The sequence below is a fragment of the Amphiura filiformis genome, chromosome 12 (assembly GCF_039555335.1).
Source record: "Amphiura filiformis chromosome 12, Afil_fr2py, whole genome shotgun sequence".
Taxonomy (NCBI): domain Eukaryota; kingdom Metazoa; phylum Echinodermata; class Ophiuroidea; order Amphilepidida; family Amphiuridae; genus Amphiura; species Amphiura filiformis.
Genome location: NC_092639.1, coordinates 14,228,584 through 14,250,106, shown reverse-complemented (window position 1 = coordinate 14,250,106; position 21,523 = coordinate 14,228,584). Strand labels below are relative to the sequence as shown.

General features: G+C 38.9%; 1 protein-coding gene across 1 annotated transcript in view; it reads right to left on the bottom strand.

Moving 5' to 3' along the window:
- LOC140166652 (uncharacterized) overlaps positions 1 to 21,523 on the bottom strand; it is a 172,689-nt gene that overhangs the window by 124,523 nt on the left and 26,643 nt on the right. The window contains 8 exon segments of the mRNA XM_072190151.1: positions 816 to 992; positions 1,287 to 1,634; positions 2,731 to 2,907; positions 3,557 to 4,079; positions 5,514 to 5,572; positions 5,620 to 5,787; positions 7,040 to 7,177; positions 7,770 to 7,979. Of these exon segments, the coding sequence (XP_072046252.1) occupies positions 816 to 992; positions 1,287 to 1,634; positions 2,731 to 2,907; positions 3,557 to 4,079; positions 5,514 to 5,572; positions 5,620 to 5,787; positions 7,040 to 7,177; positions 7,770 to 7,979 (1,800 nt within the window).

Here is a 21,523-nt window from a genome sequence, read left to right as displayed (position 1 = left end):
CACTTTCCTTTTCATTACCGTCATATTGTAAAGTGCCAAATAGGGAAGGTGTTAGTTCAATATGTTATATTCAGGGATGTAGTGGGGTATTTTAGCCTCAATTATAGTCAATTTCATGCACAAAAACTGTTAATTTCTTCCATTTTCCATTCATTGAAAAAAGGGAAAAGTTACCACTTTAAGCAGTATAGCTGTCCTATCAACCTCCATTGTCGATACTTCAGGTCCAATAATTATTTCCAAGAAAATCGGTCACAATCCATTGAGCCAAATCAAAACAAACTTTCACGTGTGCAATTGTTTATACGATGTCAGCAGAATTCCCCTCCGTCAATCTCTTACACAAGTAATACACAACACGCATAAGCTATTGTTTCACCGCTATAGCGAGAGCCGTACGGCAAGCGGCCACGTGCTGCCACAGAGACGCGAGCGAAAGTAGCGAAATATAATCGCTTGAGGCGCTATTTTTTTTGTTCTCCCTGTTCCAAACGCGCTATTTATGCCGAGAAAAAAAACGTAAAAAAATGAAGGGAAAAATACATTTTCGTAATCGGAAAATTACGGGAAAATACGAAAATACAGAGATTTTTGGGGATGAAAAAAATACGGAATTCGTAAAAATACGGAGAAATTACATCTCTGTATATTGTGATTCATGATTTTCTTGTCCGCTATTTTGACCCCCTATCTTACTGAGTAAATACTGCTAATTGCACCTGGTTTTCCAAACTTTTCTGATCTTGATTTTTCTGGTATCTGCTATTGCCATCTAATACCTACCCATAACAACAAAGATTTGACAGCAAACATACCCAGACCACAGAGAATAAGTATTTTTCTTCGAAAAATATTATATTGACTCACCTCTGTTGATCTCACAGATGAATCCGCTTGGCAAAGTCGCTCTGGTGCAAATCTCCACACACGATCAGTATCCCTACGCAGTGACAGAAATGTGGTGTAACCTGGAGTGCCATCTACAAATAGATCTGTACAAAAGAAACATTGGCAGAATTCTGCATCATTCTCTTGTTTATATTATAAGGTTGCACAATTTTTTTTATGCATTTGGGGTTACCTGAATGGGTGACTTCATTTGAAATCCACACTCCCTGTATGGAAGATTAAAGGTCAAATCATCCATAGGGGGTGTATGGATTTCAACTGGAATCACCCAATACAATACCTGGCACCAAGCTTCCAAACCCTGCAAATTTTTTTCGAAAAACAAAACAAAATAAAAACCAGTGCATGTCATTTTTACACTACTGTGGCTTTCTTACCTCGAGATTCCCAAGATGATGTGTTGACGGACTCATTACGAAGAGATTCCAGGAAAACAACATTAGTATCCCATATATCCCCGATATCATACAAGCTCCAATCAAGGCTAAAATCTATGGAATCCCAGACATTCCCTGTGTAATAACCCATGGTTCTATTAGCCTTCACTTCATGAAGTATATCAGATATAAAACGTGACTCCTGGTAGTTGTTGACAAAAAAAAGATGGCTGCCGTATATTTCGTCGTTCTCGCAGAAGCTTTTGGCTTCTTGATAGGTAACTCTTGCCTCGAGTTCCATGCGATAGCATGTGTCATAGCGTCTGATGTAACCTTTTGGACAATCCACTGATGGGAGGAAAAGAGAAAAGGGAAAAAAATCAGTAATACTTATAATCAGGTTTGAAGCAATCAAACAAAATCACTCCATTACGTGGACAGTCTCTTTAAAAAATCAAAGCAGAAAGACCCATGAAAAAAACAAAATCTTTCACCTGTTTTAACCAGTCAATAGTACAACATGGCTTGGTGCTAATGACTGGTTAAAACAGGTAAAATATCAGGATGACAAATATATATGGCCAGTTATTTTGTTTTTTACTTGGGTCTTTCTGCTTCAATCTTTTAAGTCACAGTCCACATAATGCTAATGGCTACTAAAATCAGATTCCACATTTATAAATTTCTAATAGTACTGAAAACCAGGGTTGCCAAACCCGCGATTTGGTAGCCCAATTGGGCGACTTTTGAAGATTTTCGCCGCGACTTTTGACAATTTCCTGTCCCATAGAAACCAATGGTTAAGAAAAATTTGGGCGACTTTTCAACATTGGCTCCCGCGATTTCCGATAGTTTCATGCCCCATAGAAACCAATGGTAAAGAGAAAAATTAGGCGACTTTTTTTCGATTATTTGACCCATGATTCGGGCTGAAATCTTTTGGCAACCCTGCTGAAAACCCCATCTCTCTATCCCCTTTTGTTAGAAACTTATTTATACTTAACCCCTTGAGAACTACCTGCCGATTGACCAAAAAGAAGTTTTCATTATCAATTGGACCAATCAGCAACATTGTTAGAATAATTTCACCACATAAAAAATTGGGGTGAATTATTTGCAAAGCTCCATTCTGATTGGTGATTAAAGTGAAGATATCATGTTATTGACCAATCAGTAGCAATGTTAGATCGGCAGGTAGTGCTCAGGGGCTAAGTCATGCTGACACATTTCTCTCCATATGTGCAAAATAGAATTTCCAACTTCTGACTAGTTTTGCTTTATCATATATCAAAATTAACTTCATGACAATTGCAGCGACTTACTTTTCCAATTTAAAAGCCTGTTTTTAAATCAGTTTAGTCTAGTAACTTTTGACTGTGATCATAATTTTGTGAGATCCATTTGAAAAGACGCAATTTTCAAGCAACATTTGTGAAACACTCACCTATAGGACACATTATACCGCAGGCTCTTGTCTTGTTAGCAACCTCATCACATTCATTACCAAATACCAGTGGTGGCGGATTAGTGCACGTTCTTGTACGGTATTGTGTTCCATTACCTGGTCCACAGGTTACTGTGCACTCACTCCATGGAGACCACTCAGTCATGCTGCCATTAACTACAAGGAAAATAAAGTCAAAATGGAAGCTTAAATGACAAGTGAAGAAAAAGGAAATAGCGTTTTCTTTTTCATTTCAGGATTGCAGTTAATGGTGAATAAGTTTGTATGGGGTCAAGACAGTTTTATTTTTTACACACTTGAATGTTATTTTTCAAAATGCTTAATTTTGTTCTAGTCGGGTATGTGGGCCTGAGACTGGGCAATTCCAGTTGAAATCATCCTCTTTATGGAAGACTCGTGTTAATCACCCACAAAGCAGATGTAGATTTCACATGGAGTCACACATTCAGGAAATCCCATTTGAAATTTGCACTCCTTGTGTGGAAGATTAAGGTCATGTCTTCCATAGGGGGTTATGGATTTCAACTGGAATAGCCCAATCTAAAAACTGATGATGAAAATTGGAATCAAAATTAGTCTGGATTTTGAAATGATTTCTATAGTCTGTTTCATCTCAAGTTGAGAATGACGGCATGTTGGATTTCAGTGGCAGATTCGAACCAGTGCGTTTACATTGCCAGCGTATGGACAGATCGCCTTTCTACACGTGTGTATATGCGTCACTGGTTAGTGTGCATGATTCGAACCTGCCACTGTGACATCCAACTCTCAACTTGAGACGTGAGAATAAATACTCAAGACTTACCAAGATTTTGTTCACAGATATATGAAGCTTTATGATCGCATTCCAAGTTGATGAATCGCCAATGTTCCCCTTGTCTCATAAACGCTACACATGATCCATTGCCTTGTGGGTAACCATTCGCCCAAAATGTGTCGTTAGGTGTACTCTGATCAACATGTAGTAAGTCAAACAGCTCTATAGAAGTGGTCGTTTCGGCCGTGGTGAGCTGTTGCAGAGCTTGTCTTTTTCTTCGTCTACCAACAGCAGCACCAGTTGTTTCTTCAGTAGTTGCATCATCAGTGGTAGCCATAAAGGGATCTTGTGAAGTGCCTTCTTCTGTACTCATTAAGAATGGTTCGACGGTTGCTGCATCTTGAGATGTCATCTCTTCACCAGTAGTTGGGCTCATTGTGGTGGACTTCAGTGTGGTGGACTTAAGTGTGGTGGACTCAAGTGTGGTGGATTTCAGTGTGGTCGATTCTAGCGTAGTGGGTATTACTGTGGTTGTTGGAATCACTGTCGTCGGCAGCACAGTTGTCGGTTCCTAGGAGAAGCAAAGAGTAATAACAAATCACTGAAATATGGCATATCTTAAGGGGGTACTACACCCTTGGTCAATTTTGTGCCTATTTTTGCATTTTTCTCAAAAATTATAGCACATTGGTGACAAGTAAGATATACATTATAGGGGCACGGACTACAACTACTGTTCTGAAAATTCAGCAACTCAAAGCAAGTAGTTATTGATTTATTGATCAAATATTGGTTTTCCCTCATTTTTGACTGTAACTCCACAACTGTTGTCTGTGCTAAAATAAAATTTCCTGTGCAGTAGTTGTAGTCCTGCTCCTTGCCCCTATAATATACATATCTTACTTGTCCCCAAAGAGCTATAATTTTTGAGAAAAAGGCAAAAATAGGCACAAAATTGGACAGGGGTGTAGTACCCCCTTAAGGGAATTTACAGCAATATCGACTGCTCAGTGCCAGAAGTAGGTTACGTTCAATAGCTGCCATGTGTAGATGAGTACAATATAATTGTGTATAAATTGCCAAATGTTCACAGGGCAGCTATTGCACTTATCAACTTCTGGCACAGACAATATAAACTCGACACCCAAAATGTAAGACCAACTTATCAATATTTTGTGATTAAAAAAACCTAACCCTACTACTGATTGTCTCAAAACTGTTTTCTTTATGTATACTTTAAGTAAAATTAAGTAATTGAGTAAGGTGAAATAAATGACATATTCTGTTGTGCATTTACAGGCATGAGACTGCACTTTACAAAAAAACCCTGAAAATGCACATGAAAGTACCAAAAACAGGCTGAAATTAAATAAAGTTGCGGAAATTTTGACTAAAAAAACTGCATTTTTAGTAACACATGCAATTATTTTTTGAATATTTCCCAACTTCTTTCTTGAATTGAACTTCTGAAACTACTGGGGTTGAAAAGCTCTTGAAATCTATTTTGCTGGCAAAATTACTCTTAAATAATTTGTCATATCCAGAGGCGTACTGGGGCCACCGAGCCAAGGGGAGCAATATTTCCAAAGACTCCCACTGCTACAGTGATTTCACCAGAAATGTGTATGAAGCACATGAAAATTTTCATGCTAAAAGGGTCAAAATTAGGAAAATTGTGACCTAAAACCAGGCCAAAGTAAGATGCACAATGCAACTTTTGGTAAATTTTGTCCTGGTATTTCTAGTCAGAGGGGGCAGATTTCCCCCTGCCCCCCTCCTCTGGTCAATACATCTCTGATCATATCATACTAGAAGTTCAGATATTAAGTGACAAATAAATATTTTTCAGGGATAAAATGGGACAGCAAAGAGTAAATTGTCCTTAAAATGACTAAAAATGGGACAAAAATTGACAAATGGGGACAAAAATTTGGCTTTGTCCCCTCATACTACAATCCTGGCTATGCTACATACTGTACATTTATGTCTTGTATTTTACACATACCGGAAGCGATAAAGATGATCCATCTGGATATACGATATTCACTCCATCCCACTCTAATTCTGTGTAGAATATATCCATATCTGAAATGCTAGACGTATTCAACAACGTATCCAATATTTCCTGTAAACGTACAATCTCACTCTTATGACCGGGGAAACCAGATGACCGTAAATTTCATTACATCGGTCAATACCTGTTGTATGGTCAGTGTCATTGTCGTTGACCACTTGGTAGCATGCATAGAAGCCTTCAAATAAGCCTGGCCAACAGTCCACTGCATAAAATAACACAAAACAATAGAAACAAAAAGTTAAATATGCATTTTAAGCCATAGAAAATGTTGCCCTAGGCTGTTGATATATACCACTGGTTTTCAAATATATCTTCATGACTACGATCAATGTTATTTTTGTCTGAAATGCCCAGCTGTGCTTTTGTCTTATTTATTTTGAGAAATTGTTTGTGTGTGCTCTTCATTTGACCAAAAAAAAGTTGCCCTCCGCAAAAATCCCAAAAAATCTATTTGAGATGTTTTCTCAAAATATCAAGAGCTATCATAAGAACCACTGAACCAATACTAGGCTTGTTAGTACTCATTTTAATGCAATTACCATGATGATTCCAAATATGGTCATGATAATGTACAATTCTGAAATTTTTGAATTAAAAAAAAAATGAAACTTGTCGTCTGCAGTCGACACCCAGGTGGAGAGAGTTAGAATAAATTTGCATGAATAATACAGGTGTCAACAGCACTATTGGCCACTTTTTGGTTAAACCCATAAGGTAAAGAGAATTATATAATATTGAATGGCTTTGAGTGTGATACAAGAAAATATTGCACGAGATAGAAAAATATTGCACAAGTCGAAGACGAGTGCAATATTTTTCTATCGAGTAATGTACATGTAAGCTTACCTTTTGACCTGCTTGTTTTCTGCTCTTTACTCTCCAAAGACAATTTCAGAATAATTATATATAGGTTTATTTGTAGATGTGGATTATATTTCCTAAGGTTATCATCATCCAGAATTGCCGCGAATTAAGTTTGTGATTTTACTTGTTTATACAGTACGAAATCTCCAGTGAGCCGTTACGGTGTCTGTAGTGTATTGTTGTGCTGTTGTATCATGACGCGAGTTGGTGCTGGTAACGCGATACGCGATACGCGTACAATATTTTTAAAATTTTGTATTGCATCCGGGTATTTTGCAAATATTGTACAATATACAGTTTTATTGTATCGCTCAAAAGCCTGATATAAATAATAATCCATAATATTGTACTCAATTGACCTTTTCGATTAATCCCATAAGCCTTTGCAAGTAGACCTGAGATGTCGTCATTTGACATCAGACCGACACGCACATCGTTACTGCACACTCCACGGCTCTGAAATACGCAGTAACAATGTTCGCTAAACAGTGTGCGCATCGGTGTGACATCAAATGACACCATCTCAGGTCTACCTGTAAAGGCTTATGGGATTTACCAAAAAGGTCAATATCACATTATGTCAGACTTACCGGTGTATTCCTCACAGTTAGGTCCATCATAACCTGTCTCACAGGAGCAGGAGTAGCCATCAAACATTTCAGTACAATTACCACCACGTTGACATGGATTGGACAGGCATTCATCTATTTCGGTCTCGCAGTGAGTGCCTACAAGGAAATGAGTGAATTAATACTACAATTTAAAATGATACTGACTATTATTGCAAATCCCACCCAGCTCGTTTTATTTATTTTGTGGTAAGGCTATGAAAAAAACCCCTGTTCTATGGGCCTGATTGATCCAGCATTTGCATTTTGGAGAATTTCTTTTTTTAATTTTGCTAAAAAAATCATGTAAAATCAGTTGATTTGAGGCCAAAATTGATCAATTTTAGCTGAAAATTTTCAGAAAATATGTTTGCAAACAACCGACCGACTATACTTGAAAGGTCCGCCCGCCCGAAGAACAGGGTGAGGTTTTTTTTTGCTACAGTGGGGCAAAGTTGGGATATTTGGGGCCTTATAACCAAATAATATTTTTGCTCTTAGGTTTGCTAGGGCATATTATCTTTCTTTTTATGTCTCTTCACTTTTTCAACATATCACACAAAAATTGGGCCAACAATTCACAACTTCAGTCAGCAAAAAATATTTATGTCGGTACATTTACAAGTTGTGCCTCCCCTGGTTCTGAAATCCTGGCTACGCCACTGCCAAGTCCCCCTCCCCCGTGGGGATTTGCATCCCAGTTTTTTCTTACCTTCCCATCCTGATGGACATTCACACTCATAATACAAGACATAATCATGACAAGTGGCTCCATTCTGACATGGATCTGAGGCACAATCATCAATATTGATTTGGCAGAAATCACCCTCCCAGCCATCCTCACAGGCACAGGTTGCATTCCACACTTCACTGATGTCATCTGTGCAGTTGCCATGCTTACATGGGTTTGGTTCACAGTCATCTGCGGACATTTGGAAAAAAGGATATTATCCAAGGATATTATGCATACATAGTATATCAAGTTATCAACCATCTTCTCTGATACAACAAACAAAACACAAACACTAATGTTTTAATAGAGAAGAAAGTTTATTATGGTAGTAAATAAGAAACAAATTAAGGGGGTACTACACCCCTGTGGTAAATTTGTGACTATTTTTGCATTTTTCTCAAAAAATAATAACACACTGGTAACAAAAGTTATGTATATTATTGGGGCAAGGGATCCAATTACTACACTGAAATTTCAGTAACTCAAGACAAGCGGTTCAGCATATATGATAGGAAATGAGCAGTGTTCGAAATTTTGGTTGTCCGGTTGCCCGGGACAACTAAAAAAGTCGCCGGACAACCAAAAATACTGATTCGGTTGTCCGTCGGACAACCATAAATCTAGCCAAAAGTCACATTTGTAGGCCTACGGACAACCAAAAACTTAGACGGACAACCAGAAATTGTAATCTGGTTGTCCGTGGGACAACCATTTATTTTTCCTAAATTTGAACACTGGAAATGAGGTACATCCTAGCGGTACCTTATTTCTTATCATAAATAACGAACCGCTTGTCTTGGGTCACTGAAATTCCAGTGTAGTAATTGGATTCCTTGCCCCTATAATACACATAACTTTTGTTACCAGTGTGTTATTAGTTATTAGTTTTTGAGAAAAAAAGTTATTTATTTTTTCGGCTTTGGAGTGTCCCAGGACCTAGACCTAAATGCTAGGATCATGGTTGACCTAAAAAAAAAAAATTCAAGATGTTTGTATTTTTAATATGAAAATTGATAACTTGTATTCATGTCATACTCTATTAATGATTTCAAAATGCATTGAATTTGAATGCATTTTGTAGGTCCAGGGACACTACAAAACCGAAATTCGAGTATAGTCCCACCCCCCAATTTTGAAAAATGTTCACCCAAAAACGGGGTGGGACTATACTCGCGTCAGTACGGTACAATAATTAATTAATTAGAACTACCAAAATGGTCCACCAAATGGCTTCAAATTCAGTTGGGGCCTCAGACACCCCCTGCATTTACATTTTCTACATCTGCCAAGTGCTGACTGTCCCCCTCCCCCCCCCCCACTTTGAAAAATCTAATTATGCCATGGCTGAATGTTGCCTCAAAAAGAGAAGTTGAAAAAGTCCTGAATATGCAGGGGTATAGCAAGAGCCTCGGGGGCCCATGGACAGTTGTGGGGGCTCTTTTAGTAGGGCCGATTTTACAATTTGGCCCGAGGGGCCCCAAAAATTGTCCTGTGCATGTTCCTCTTCGCCCGACAACTCCATGTTTTGCACCAAAATATTGTAAAATTGCACAATTTTGCGTGTTTCACGCATATCATACTAGCCCTTCACATAGCAAAATTCACCTTTATTTTGGGCTAAAATGGTCTGAAATTAAAAATCTATTTTGCGAGCAAATGTCCTACATGTAGTAAGATCAGAAGATAATGTTTACTCCCTCTAATTTGCCATGCTTCTGCCACCACTGTCGATCTTATAGTAGGCCCCCAATTTGTAAACCAAACTTGGCCTCTTGAGTGCACATGCCTTCTTCACGTTGAGTTTGGGGCCTCCAAATTTTGGCCTGGCCCAGGTATATAAATTCGGCCCTGGTACTTTTAGCATCTCCTTAATCAGCGCATATTTTATTTATTTATTTTTTACTTGGGGGTCCCCTGAACCTTGGGGGCCCATGGACTTCATCCACCCAGTGCCCCCGCTTGCTACGCCCCTGTGGCTATGCCACTGATCATCATAGTATAATTTAGACATGAGACGAAATATAATATACAGGTAAATCAAGTATTTCTTGGCCAAACTTGAACATGTTCATTGTGTCCATGTAGCTTCTTAGCATGTACACAATGTAAGGTGCGTGTATGCTTTCTTCTGTACCACGCTATGTGCACGTATGTTTATCGCGTAGCCACTAGCGTTCATAGTGTTCGATCTTGGGCAAAAATTTCCCGTAGTTATATTCATCTGACCAGGTTGGGAAATAAGAAGCGCCAGACCAGGGGCTACTTTGTAAAAAAATTGCCCCTGGTTCACAGGGTTTTACAGGGAACCAGGGGCTATTTTCAATGAACCAGGGGCTATTCAATGGATGGGAAAATTTGTTGTGTACATTTTGATATCTTACTCAATCAGGTTGGGAAATAAGAAGCGCAGGACCAGTGGCTTATGTGGCTACTTTGCAAAAAAATAGCCCCTGGTTCATGAGGTTTTACAGGGAACCAGGGCTATTTTCAATGAACCAGGGGCTAAATGGCCCTGGCCCCCACTTATTTCTCAGCCTGTAATCATCTCAGATTTAGACTATAAATATTAATATTATTGCAATTTGTAAATAATTATTGAACTTATTGTTAATAAAATTTCTCTAGATCTAAAAGGCCGCAAAGGCTAAAGAAACTATGTTATAATTAATATAAAAGTACATGTATGAGCTTACAAACTCATGATGACAAGAAGTGACACATGTAGAGGCCGGTCGACTGCATATCCGTCAGTACACGCTTTTCAAATTTCAATACGGAATAAATGCTAACCTCATCGTGACATCATCCAAGCAGCAAAGTTCATTTCCCATTGAAAAAGCGTGTATTGACGGATATGCAGTTTACCGTTCTGTGTATGTATGCATGCATTGATTGAATGTCAATGTGCATGCATGCAAACGTCATGCATGCATGGGCATGGCAAATCACCAAATGCAATGCCTGCCTTGAAATTCAAGTTGAATGAATGTCATCTCAAATATTTCTACACTATTGCCAGGATCACTGATCTTGTCTTGTCTCTTGTCTTGGTTAAGTCGGCAGGTTCAGTCTTGCTGTACTTTCGCCAACTTTGATGCTGCTCAAGCTGATATTGATATGACTACCTAAATTACTTTTGGACTCTATTTTTGAAGATATCAAGTGTGGCTGCTGAAGTGGTGTCCCCCTGGAGCTTGTTCCAGTCTGTCACAGTGCGAGGGAGGAAGGAGTTCAAATAGATGTCCTTTGTTCCTTGCATCTTGAGAATTTTATGTTGGTGACTACCCCTGGTTCTTGTTTCCGTTGACAGGGTGATCATGTCGTCCCTGTCGATTGCAACCAAGTCGTTCATGATTTTGTACATCATGGTCAGTCTGTTTGTTCTGCGTCGGTCTTCTAAGGTCTTCCATTCAAGTTTCTCCAGCATTTTTGTTACACTGCTGCGCTGCTCGTAGTCTTTCAAGCAGAATCTGGCTGCTTTCCGCTGGATTCTCTCCAGAAGTATCTTATCTCCTCTTCTGTATGGATCCCATACACAGGAAGCATATTCTAATACGGGTCTAACCAGCGCTGTATAGGCTGCTACTTTAGTTTCCTGCGATGCAAACCAGATGTTTCTTTTAAGGAAGCCCAGGATCCTGCTTGCTTTTGAGGCTGCCATCTTGATGTGCCCCTTCCACTGAAGACGATTGTCGATTTGAACACCTAAATATGGATGGCTAGTCACTTCATTGAGTTCTTCTCCACAGAATGTGTAGTTCATCTGCGGTCTTTCTTTCTTGAGGGTGATCTGCATAACAGAGCACTTGCTGGGATTGAATTTCATGCCCCATTTGTCTTGCCACTCCTGAAGTTTTGTCAGGTCGTCTTGCAAGACTGTCAGCTCCTCAGGTGAACTGCTAGATGTATAAAGCACACAATCATCGGCAAACAACCTTGCTGTACTGGTGAGGTTTGCAGGAAGGTCATTGATGAAAAGTAAGAACCACAATGGTCCAGTGACTGTGCCTTGTGGAACCCCTGAAGTCACATTTTTCGGCTCTGAAGGTGTCCCTTCACAGACTACTCTCTGTGTACGTCTAGTAAGGAAGTTTGTTACCCATTTGTGAATGTCACCCCTGATGCCATAATGCTCAAGTTTCTTGAGGAGGCGTTGATGTGGCACTTTGTCGAACGCTTTGGCGAAGTCTAAGATGGCCATATCGTGACTTCACCTCTTCGATGCTCTTGGTCAGGTCAATTAATGTCAGGATAAGTTGAGTTTCCGTCGAGTGCTTTGCACGGAACCCATGCTGCTTGTCAACAAGAATACTGTTCTGTTCTAAGTGTCCCATTACATGAGAATGTATGATGTGCTCCATCACCTTGCACGGAACGCTGGTCAATGAAACAGGCCTGTAGTTTTCCGGCTTTGATTTGTCACCCTTTTTGTAGATTGCACTGACGTTGGCTTCACCCCATTGATGTGGAATCTCCCCTTTATCAAGGGTCTCTTGGAAAAATTTGGTGAATATCGGTGTCAATTCCATCGCCGCCATCTTGAGTAGCCATGTTGGAATGCCGTCAGGCCCAGATGCCTTATTTGGATTAAGGTTCTGAAGTTGCTTGAGTACCCCTTCTTCTCGTATGATCAGCTTCTTGATGGGAGGAATGGTGCTACTGGCAAGATTTGGTATAGTAGAATCCTCCTTAGTGAAAACACTGCTGAATTGGTCGCTGAGCGCCTCAGCCTTCTCTTTGTTCGTGCTAAGGATTTTGTTATTCATTTTGAGATCTGGTACTCCTCCTCCATCCTGGCGAAGCTTCTTGATAAATGACCAGAATTCTTTGGTATTGTCCTTAAGAGAGCTTTCAATGTAATCTTTAACATGTTCCCTCCTGGCATAATTGAGACTGCGTCTAAGATCTTTCGAGCAAAGTTTGTACTTCTCCCAGTCGGTTGGTTTTCCTGAACACTTTGCCTTGTTGTAGGCCCTTTGTTTCTTTCTACACAACCTTCTTGTGCTCCCTCGTGAACCAAGGCAGACTATGCCTGTTAGAGACCATTTTTGATGGAACATGCTTGTCCATGACAGATTTGATTTGATTCTCAATGGCATCCCATTTCTCTTGTACAGTTGACCCAGTCAGTTTCTCGTACAATGTAAGTTGCTTGGAAATGAGTCAGGTCCTCTTTAATTTTGTCTTCGCCAGCTTTGTTTTTCAGGTAGATTCTGCGGGTGGATTTCTTCTTCCTTTTTCCAGCTAAATCCAATTCAAGTAATACCACGCTGTGCCTGTGATCACTCATACCAGGCACTACATCAACCGTCTTAATAATTCCTTTGTTGTTTGTCCAAACCACGTCAAGTATGTTATCTCCCCTAGTTGGTTTGTTGCTGGTCCAGCCCATTTTCAAAGACTGTGTCAAGGAGTTCTTCAGCTACCTCCTTGGAAGCATAACTGTCTGGAAGGGCAATTCCCACTTGGTCCAATCCCATTTGGTCCAATCCCACTTAGTCCAATCCCATTTGGTCCAAATCCCACTTTGTCCAGACCCAGTTAGTCCAATCTCACTTAGTCCATGTCCCACTTGGGCCATGTCCCACTTAGTCCATGTCCCACTTAGCCATGTCCCACTTAGGTCATTCCCACTAGGGCCATGTCCCACTTGGTCCATGTCCCACTAGGGCCATGTCCCACTTAGGCCATGTCCCACTAGGTCCATGTCCCACTAGGTCCATGTCCCACTAGGGCCATGTCCCACTTGGGCCATGTCCCACTAGGGCCATGTCCCACTTGGGCCATGTCCCACTAGGGCCATGTCCCACTAGGTCCATGTCCCACTAGGGCCATGTCCCACTTGGGCCATGTCCCACTAGGGCCATGTCCCACTTGGTCCATATCCCACTAGGGCCATGTCCCACTATGGTTATAATATTTGTGTTTGGTCATTTTCAATACTTGTTTTAGTTTTCATAGTAGGGCCTATTGTTGTAACAGGGGGGGCTGATGCAAAAAGTGGGTCCTAAATATTTTAATCCGTCTGTAGAGGCTCATTAAAAATCACCAAAATATGTTCTCGCAGAACATGAGTTTACACTATATTTTCTATGGGGTTGACATACATTTTTCATGGCCAAAAGGGGCTCTGAAAATAATTTTAGGTCCCCTAACAAGTGTTTGTGAACGGAAAGATAGTCAATGTCTGTCTTAAGTTCTTCGGTATAGGATCACAGTCGTCTAAGTATATCCAGTAATTGAGAATGTTTAAGTTGGTATATAATGTAAAAATGTTATTAACCTGGAGTTTCCATATGCTTTGCATGCTATACCGTACCTATTGCATCAGATTAATGTTTCAGTATACAGCTGTGACAACCATTATTTCTAGTGAGATATTAGGGTGAGACTGGTTTGTTAGCCTCTAGTTTGTTTATAATGTCAGAAGCATCGTTCACATATAGATTGTTTTGAGGGTATACGTTTTAAGAAATAGTCATAACATGTGGAGATTTTGGATGTAGGTCCATTATGACTAATAATTAGTATATAATAGGATGTGGGATCATGTGCATGGAAGAGTAAGTTATCTGGAGGTGGTTTATGGACTTCTGGTAAAAAGCATGTGTAGTTTGTTCTAATATCAGAGTTATATGGGTCAAGAAAGGCCCCATCTTCGTTGATATATTTGTTGTACATATCTACGAGTGTGTTTATGTACATGTTGAGCTTTATCGTGCATTTGGGGGGGTTGATGACTATATCGTGGATGTTATAGAGTTTATTGTAAAAGAGCATTTCTTTCTTTTGTTGCAAGATTTGGCTGTGGTCACGTGAATCTTAGATGACAAATTTCATTTTTGGTTTGTTTTCAGAGTCTAATGGTTCCCATTTTTATTTGAGTCTGAAAGGAGCCATTTTGTTTTTAGGCAACAAAAAAGAAAACCCTGTTCTACAGGCCCGACCGACCCAGAGTTTGAACAAATTGGGAAAAATTTTTATCTGTACTAATGAATGTCGACCCAAATTTCGGAAATTTCAGGAACAAAAGTTTTTATTTGTATTTTCTCAAATTGCAAATTATTTACAAATTTTGGTGATTTTTTGGGTCATTTAAAAAGAAAAGAAAAAAAGGCCGACCGACCGTAGAACAGGGTATCTTTTTTTCGTCACCTTATCGTGCATGACAGAAGATACTCTCATTTTTCTTGCAAAATTGGTGTGTGACGATGTGCGTTACGTTCGCACAATTTGCAATAATGCGAGCTATGCAAATTACATAGGTCTATGATAAAATGCCACTTTCGTATGATTATGCACATAATTATTATACAAGCCAAAGATCATCATTTATGTGTCATTTCTGTTCATAGTCTCCTGCATTATGTTGACAAACAGTCCCTTCTTCTCCTTCAGTCTCCATCTCCTTCCTTTGTCCTACTGATTCCTTCTCTTTTCCTTCCTCTGTATATTCTTCTCCCTTTTCATCCACCTTATTCTTCTACATCATCTCATTTTTTTTCCTTTCTGTTCTTCTAAACCTTTTCATCTTTTTATGTACATCTAGGCCTATGTACGGGTCCAAATGGGATATGGCCTAAGTGGGACATGGCCTAGTGGGACATGGCCTAAGTGGGACATGGACCTAGTGGGACATGGCCCTAGTGGGACATGGACCTAGTGGGACATGGCCCTAGTGGGACATGGACCTAGTGGGACATGGCCCTAGTGGGACATGGCCCTAGTGGGACATGGTCCTAGTGGGACATGGACCTAGTGGGACATGGACTAAGTGGGACATGGCCCTAGTGGGACATGGACCAAGTGGGACATGGCCCTAGTGGGACTTGGACCAACTGGGACATGGCCCTAGTGGGATTGGCCGAAGTGGGATTGGACCAAATGGGATTGGACTAAGTGGGAACTGGACCAAGTGGGAATGGACCAAGTGGGATTGGACCAAATGGGATTGGACGAAGTGGGATTGGACCAAATGGGATTGGACCAAGTGGGAATAAGCCGTCTGGAATAATGGTCTGGTTTATCCAGTTGACATTTGGTTGATTTGCATCGCCACTCAGAATAAGGTCAAACTCTTTATGTTTGGAACTGGTTGCAAGTAGTCACGATTATCGCACTTTCAGTTTCCCACAGCGTTTGAGCGGAATTGGATTATGTGCTTTTTCGATGTCTAGTGAGCAAATTTTTCAATATTTTGAGAAAATGATGTCAAATTTTCTATTCTGTATTGTTTGGTAATAATGTCTTTTGCCAATAGTATGTTTAAAATTGTAATTTTGTGTTTTTGATCGCAAAGATCGGATATTTTCGTTCGATTCAATTCTGAACCCTTCATAAGGGTGCCGATTTCGCAGAACTTTGACGATAATTTTGCCTTTTTGGACACTAAAATGCATTCGATCCTTAATTTCGTTTCAACCGAGTCTTAAATTAGCAAGCACAATAAGGTTGGTACCACTTTTATATACATTGATAAAATTTTAAAGATTTTTTTTTTATTTTTTACCCGGCGCAAATCGTTAAGTGTGTATTTCCCATTCTTAGTCAGTGGGAGTGGTCTAGTTCGTAGACACATTTCTGATTGGACAATCGCATGATTTCGGCTGCCGTCTATCAGGCCGTGAGACGACCCGTCATCATGTGTCTTGATAATGCGTAACACGCGTGCGTGTAGAGGTGCTTGGCGTATGTATCGCGCTGGATGCGTGAGACTAGTGCGGAATCTGCGAACGCGCTAGCAGTACGCGCAACAGAATCGTGAAGTTGTAAACAAGTTTCGTTCATTTTATAATGAGGGAGTTTTTATGACGGTAACTTAGTTTTTGCTTTAAAAATTGTTTACAGTTATTAAAATAATATTTAACTGACTAAGAATGAGAATAACGATAGAATTTTTATTTTGCCTATCCTCTACCTATGATAGACGACAGGCAGGTCCAATATTTTTATCGTTGGACCTGCCTGTCGTCTATCACACGGTAGAGGATAGGCCAAATAAAAATTCCTATCGTTTATTCTCTAATTGACATCCAAAATGGGAAATACGAGTCTGATGGACATAGGAACGGCGTCCATGAGACTCAGCGAGTCTAGTTGCAAGTGAATTTTGGAGACCTTTAACTGCGTCCATGTCGTTGTGGTGGGGCTTGTTTGATAGTGATTTAAGGTTGTTACGATTTAAAAGATATACATTTACCTTATGCATATTCCTGTTAAGTCAATTTCAACATATAAATAAGAGAAATTTCGAGGGTTTTCAACATTCGACTTGTTTTGAAAATATTGCGAGAAGACGAGCTGTGCTGGTAAATGCAGCATGTAGTCCAAAGTTGCTGTTCCGTTTCCACTTGATCTCACATGTTGCCTAACTTGCTCTACCAATTCTCGCGATTCCAAATACAGCGCGCCACCAACGACGGCAGTGAAAATTGGTTTGGGGTCGACAGTTTTTCATCAACCATAGCTGACCTAAACACAATGTTTTATAGTACTTTTTGAAATTTTTTGAGATTTTCTGTGTTGAAGTGAAATATTGCAGTTTGATATTCACAGATGTCCTTTTCTAAATGAATCCCGCAAACTTGACGTTGATACTAGGTGTTTCCTTTTTGTTATACATTTTCTAAAACCGCCCTTTTTTGTTTTTAAACTTTGCGATACTTTTCAGCCCGATACGCGCGAGCCTAGTCAATGCGAAGTAGACCTAGGCCTGTCCTTTTTTTTAATGGAAAACGCACAGGTTTTATTTTGCTTATTAGAATAAATTGTTTTAATTCTTTCTGAATTTATTGTTTGTTCAATACGATAATAATATAACACCAACATCCATACTATTATAGGTGTTGCATTTTTGTAATCGGCCTACATTTTCTAAAAATGGGTTTTTTTGCACGAAGGCGCTTATAGCGGCCCGCTGCGCGGGATAGGCCTACCGCAAAGAAATTCAAGTAAATTTTAAAAAGATTCTTAATGTCTCATTACTTATAAACATGCATCACATTGGTTTGCCGTTTTTGTTATTATTGTAATTGTTTGATTTGTCCTTATTATATTTTTAGCCTAAATTTGTATTTTTAATTGTATTACTATCAAACATTAAAAAAAATACGATCACAACAAAAACACTTTGTAGGCATAGCCTACCGCATAGGCCCTAAAAATAACATTTATTTTTTGTTAATATTTCAATTTTAGACTTTAATGCATAAGTTCAACAATACCTCATAGAGTTCTAGCATTGTAATAAAGATGAAGAAAGTTTCAAACTGCATGCAAAAGAGTACATGAATTTAAAAGATCATTATTTTACGGCATAGGCCTATCAAGAAAATATGCATGAAAAACTCCATAACTTTAGAACCAAGTATGCTAGACCTTTGGTGTTTTCACAGTAACACAATTTTCAAAAATGCCTCTTTTGCCCCCATGAACCAGATCGTGTCACAATTAAGGTTTAAATTTGACAATTGTCATGCCCGATTTTAATATTAATTCATGTTTCTTTTTCATATTTTATTTTTACTTCCGCTTTCTTGTATGGTATACCATCTTTATTTCATATTTCCCCTTTTCATAACCCAAGGAAATTTACTCTTAATGTAGGCCTAGGCCTACTCCCAATTAAATAGCACACGTTGGTTGGAATGAGTTTCTTTTTAGTCATATAATATCGGTCGGCACAACATTGAAAAATCAAAAACTGTTTCGACTAAATATTCAATTGGGCAATTTTAAACGCCTAGGCCTATACATGTTTTTTAAAAAGAAAAAGAAAATGTCAAAATCTTTCCCATTTTCTTTTTCTTTCTCATGAAATTATAAGTCAACACTGTGAAAAGAACTGAACTGTAGTGTAGCCCAACCTTTACGGCATTGTGGACTTTGACCAAATTGGAAAGGTTTAAATTCGGAGGGCCCGTCGGAGGGTCGACATTTCTTGCATATTAAATAATGGATCAGGCCCATGGATCAAGGACTCAACCTACAAAGTAAAGAGGTCAAATCTGGGGATGGACTTTATTGGAGGGGTGAACGCATTGTTTAGGCCTGCTTCATTTGAGACTGAAGGGCGAACCAGGACACCCCCCCCACACACACACACCGATTTACGGTGAAGATTATACTGTACAATAAGGGACAAAACAAGATAACTTAACAATGTAGCTTAACAATGTAGTTTGGAGGCCATTATAGGCCTAAATGAAAATGAAAACATGCCTATTCATACAGAAGGGTAGGCCTATAATCGAGCCTCCGCACCAAATTTATTGAGGGGGCTGCCCCCAGCCCCCGGTTCATAAGCCTATGTAGGCCTAATTTTGTTGACAGAATTGCACCACGAGAGTTTATTTTAAAAATTAACAGGTTTATTTGTTTAGTGCAAGTATATCTGATTATTTTCTCCCGACATTATACATTGGGGCCAAAGTGTTTTGTTTATGGCTATATAGAAGGAAATGGCTTCTAAATTTACCACCTTTCGTGATCATACAGTAGGCCTACATCATGCTACAAAGAGCGTTTCAAAACGTCACACGAAAAAATTGCTTTAAAACAATTAATTCATATCTATTCAAGTTTGTAAAAGGTTATAAATGTAAAACATCTATAGGCCTAGGTTAGGAAAAAAAATAATAAAAATAAAAATAAGACAAGCGTTCAAAACATTTATGAAAACCAAAAGCTTTTGTCTTAAAATCATGTATCACGCATGGTATAATTATGGGAAAAGTTATCCAAACAAGAAATAAAAAAAGCACGAATTTGCGTTTTAGATTAAATTTCCTGTTTGAAATTGTCTTGCATCAAAAGCATTTTCTATTATAGGCCTACCCAAACACGAAAATTGACATTTTGACATCAGGTTTATAGGCCTAGATGGTCGATCAGAGACATCAACATTTTTGACATCGAGTTTTAACTGTAGATGGTTGAATAGGAATAGAGTACATTTGAAATTCGAAAAAGTTTTAATCGTATTTAAAAAAAAATGCTTTACGCTGTCCATGCTGTTAAAATATGTAGCCTACCGGTATTGAATATTTCGTTATTCTAAATATTGAGAATTAGGCCTCCTTTACTTAAAACAAACAAGGTTTAAAAATTGGGGTTTTTAAGGATATATTCATGAGGGTCTAAGTAGGCCTATCCCCAATCAGTGATTTTTCAGTGTTTTCTTTTCTTGTAAACGAGAGCCTAAAGTATTTTCCCAAGCGCCTCGGATCGGGTTCGGAAAAGTTTGAAAATAAGGGTTTAATTGATGCCCATTATTTTGTGGGGAATAGGCCTAACACTCTGAACATTCACAGATGTAGGCCTAAACCATAACTTTTTAAATGAACTTTAAAATAGAGAAATAAAAAAAAACATTAAAAAATATATGCTTTACGCTGTCCATGCTGTTAAAATATGTATTGAATATTTCGTTATTCTAAATATTGAGAATTAGGCCTACTTTACTTAAAATAAACAAGGTTTAAAAATTGGGTTTTTTTTTAAGGATAGGCCTATGCATGAGGGTCTAAAGTAGGCCTATCCCCAATCATATTTTTTAATCAAGTCTACACTCTAAATTACAAGGATTTAAAAATAAATCCTTAAGACTGTAGTTAGGGACCAATCAATTTTAGATTTAAAATAAATCTTATAGATTTGAATTTTAAATCTAAAAGATTTAATTTTAAATCTTAAAGATTTAATTTTAAATCTAACACTTGATTGGTCCCTAATCACAGTCCCTTGGGATTTATTTTAAATCCTTGAAATTTAGAGTGTATTATTGGCCTACTTACCATACTTACAACAAAGCTTAAAGACCTGAAAGTGTTTTCTTTTCTTGTAAACGAGAGCCTAAAGTATTTTCCCAACACCTCGGAAAGGTCGGAAAAGTTTGAAAATAAGGGTTTAATTGATGCCCATTATCTTGTGTGGGAATAGGCCTAACACTCTGAACATTCACAGAGGTAGGCCTATACCGGTAGGCCTAAACCATGACTGTCGAAATTAACTTTAAAAAGGAGGCAGAATTGGGAAAAAAATCGTCGGAGGCTTGAATTAACAGCTGATCATCATCAACGTAAATAAATAAATTTGAGTAATCGATAGCAACACTCGTTACGTTTCCAGGGTCGATGGTTCATCGTCGACGCGTCATGGATGTCGACTTTTACCCATGATGCTCTGCGCGAAGTTGATCAGCCAGGCGTGATCGTAGGTGGCGCGCTGTATTTGGAATCGCGTCAATTAAACATGTATGATGTATGTAATATACCGTATTTCATGAGTTTACGCAGAAAAATGCGCATGCGGGAAATGTTGATATCATGAGTTTGCGCATCCCAAAGCTGCTCAAACCAAGCAATTCCTTGATATGCGCAGCTCTTAAAAGCTGCGTCCTTTTGGGATTTCCTGAGTTTGCGCATGCTCAAACTCGGGAAATCTATGTTATGCGCATCTTTTGGAATTATTATTTTCATCTAGAAAGAAGAATTTGGCCAACAAAATCTGGACTTCTGACCACCAATTCAAACCGGAAGTTGAACATCGCGGGAAATACGTATTGATTGATGATTGATCACCTGTTTAGTGTTCTTCAACTGAATCCATTTGGTGGCCACTACAATCGGGTTTTGAGTGCTGGAAATCCATCTTTGTTTCTGTGGAATCTGGAAGTGAACTGTGCAGTGTGCAGCTAAGTTTTGTGTGACTAATTCCAAGTTTCTGATGATCCA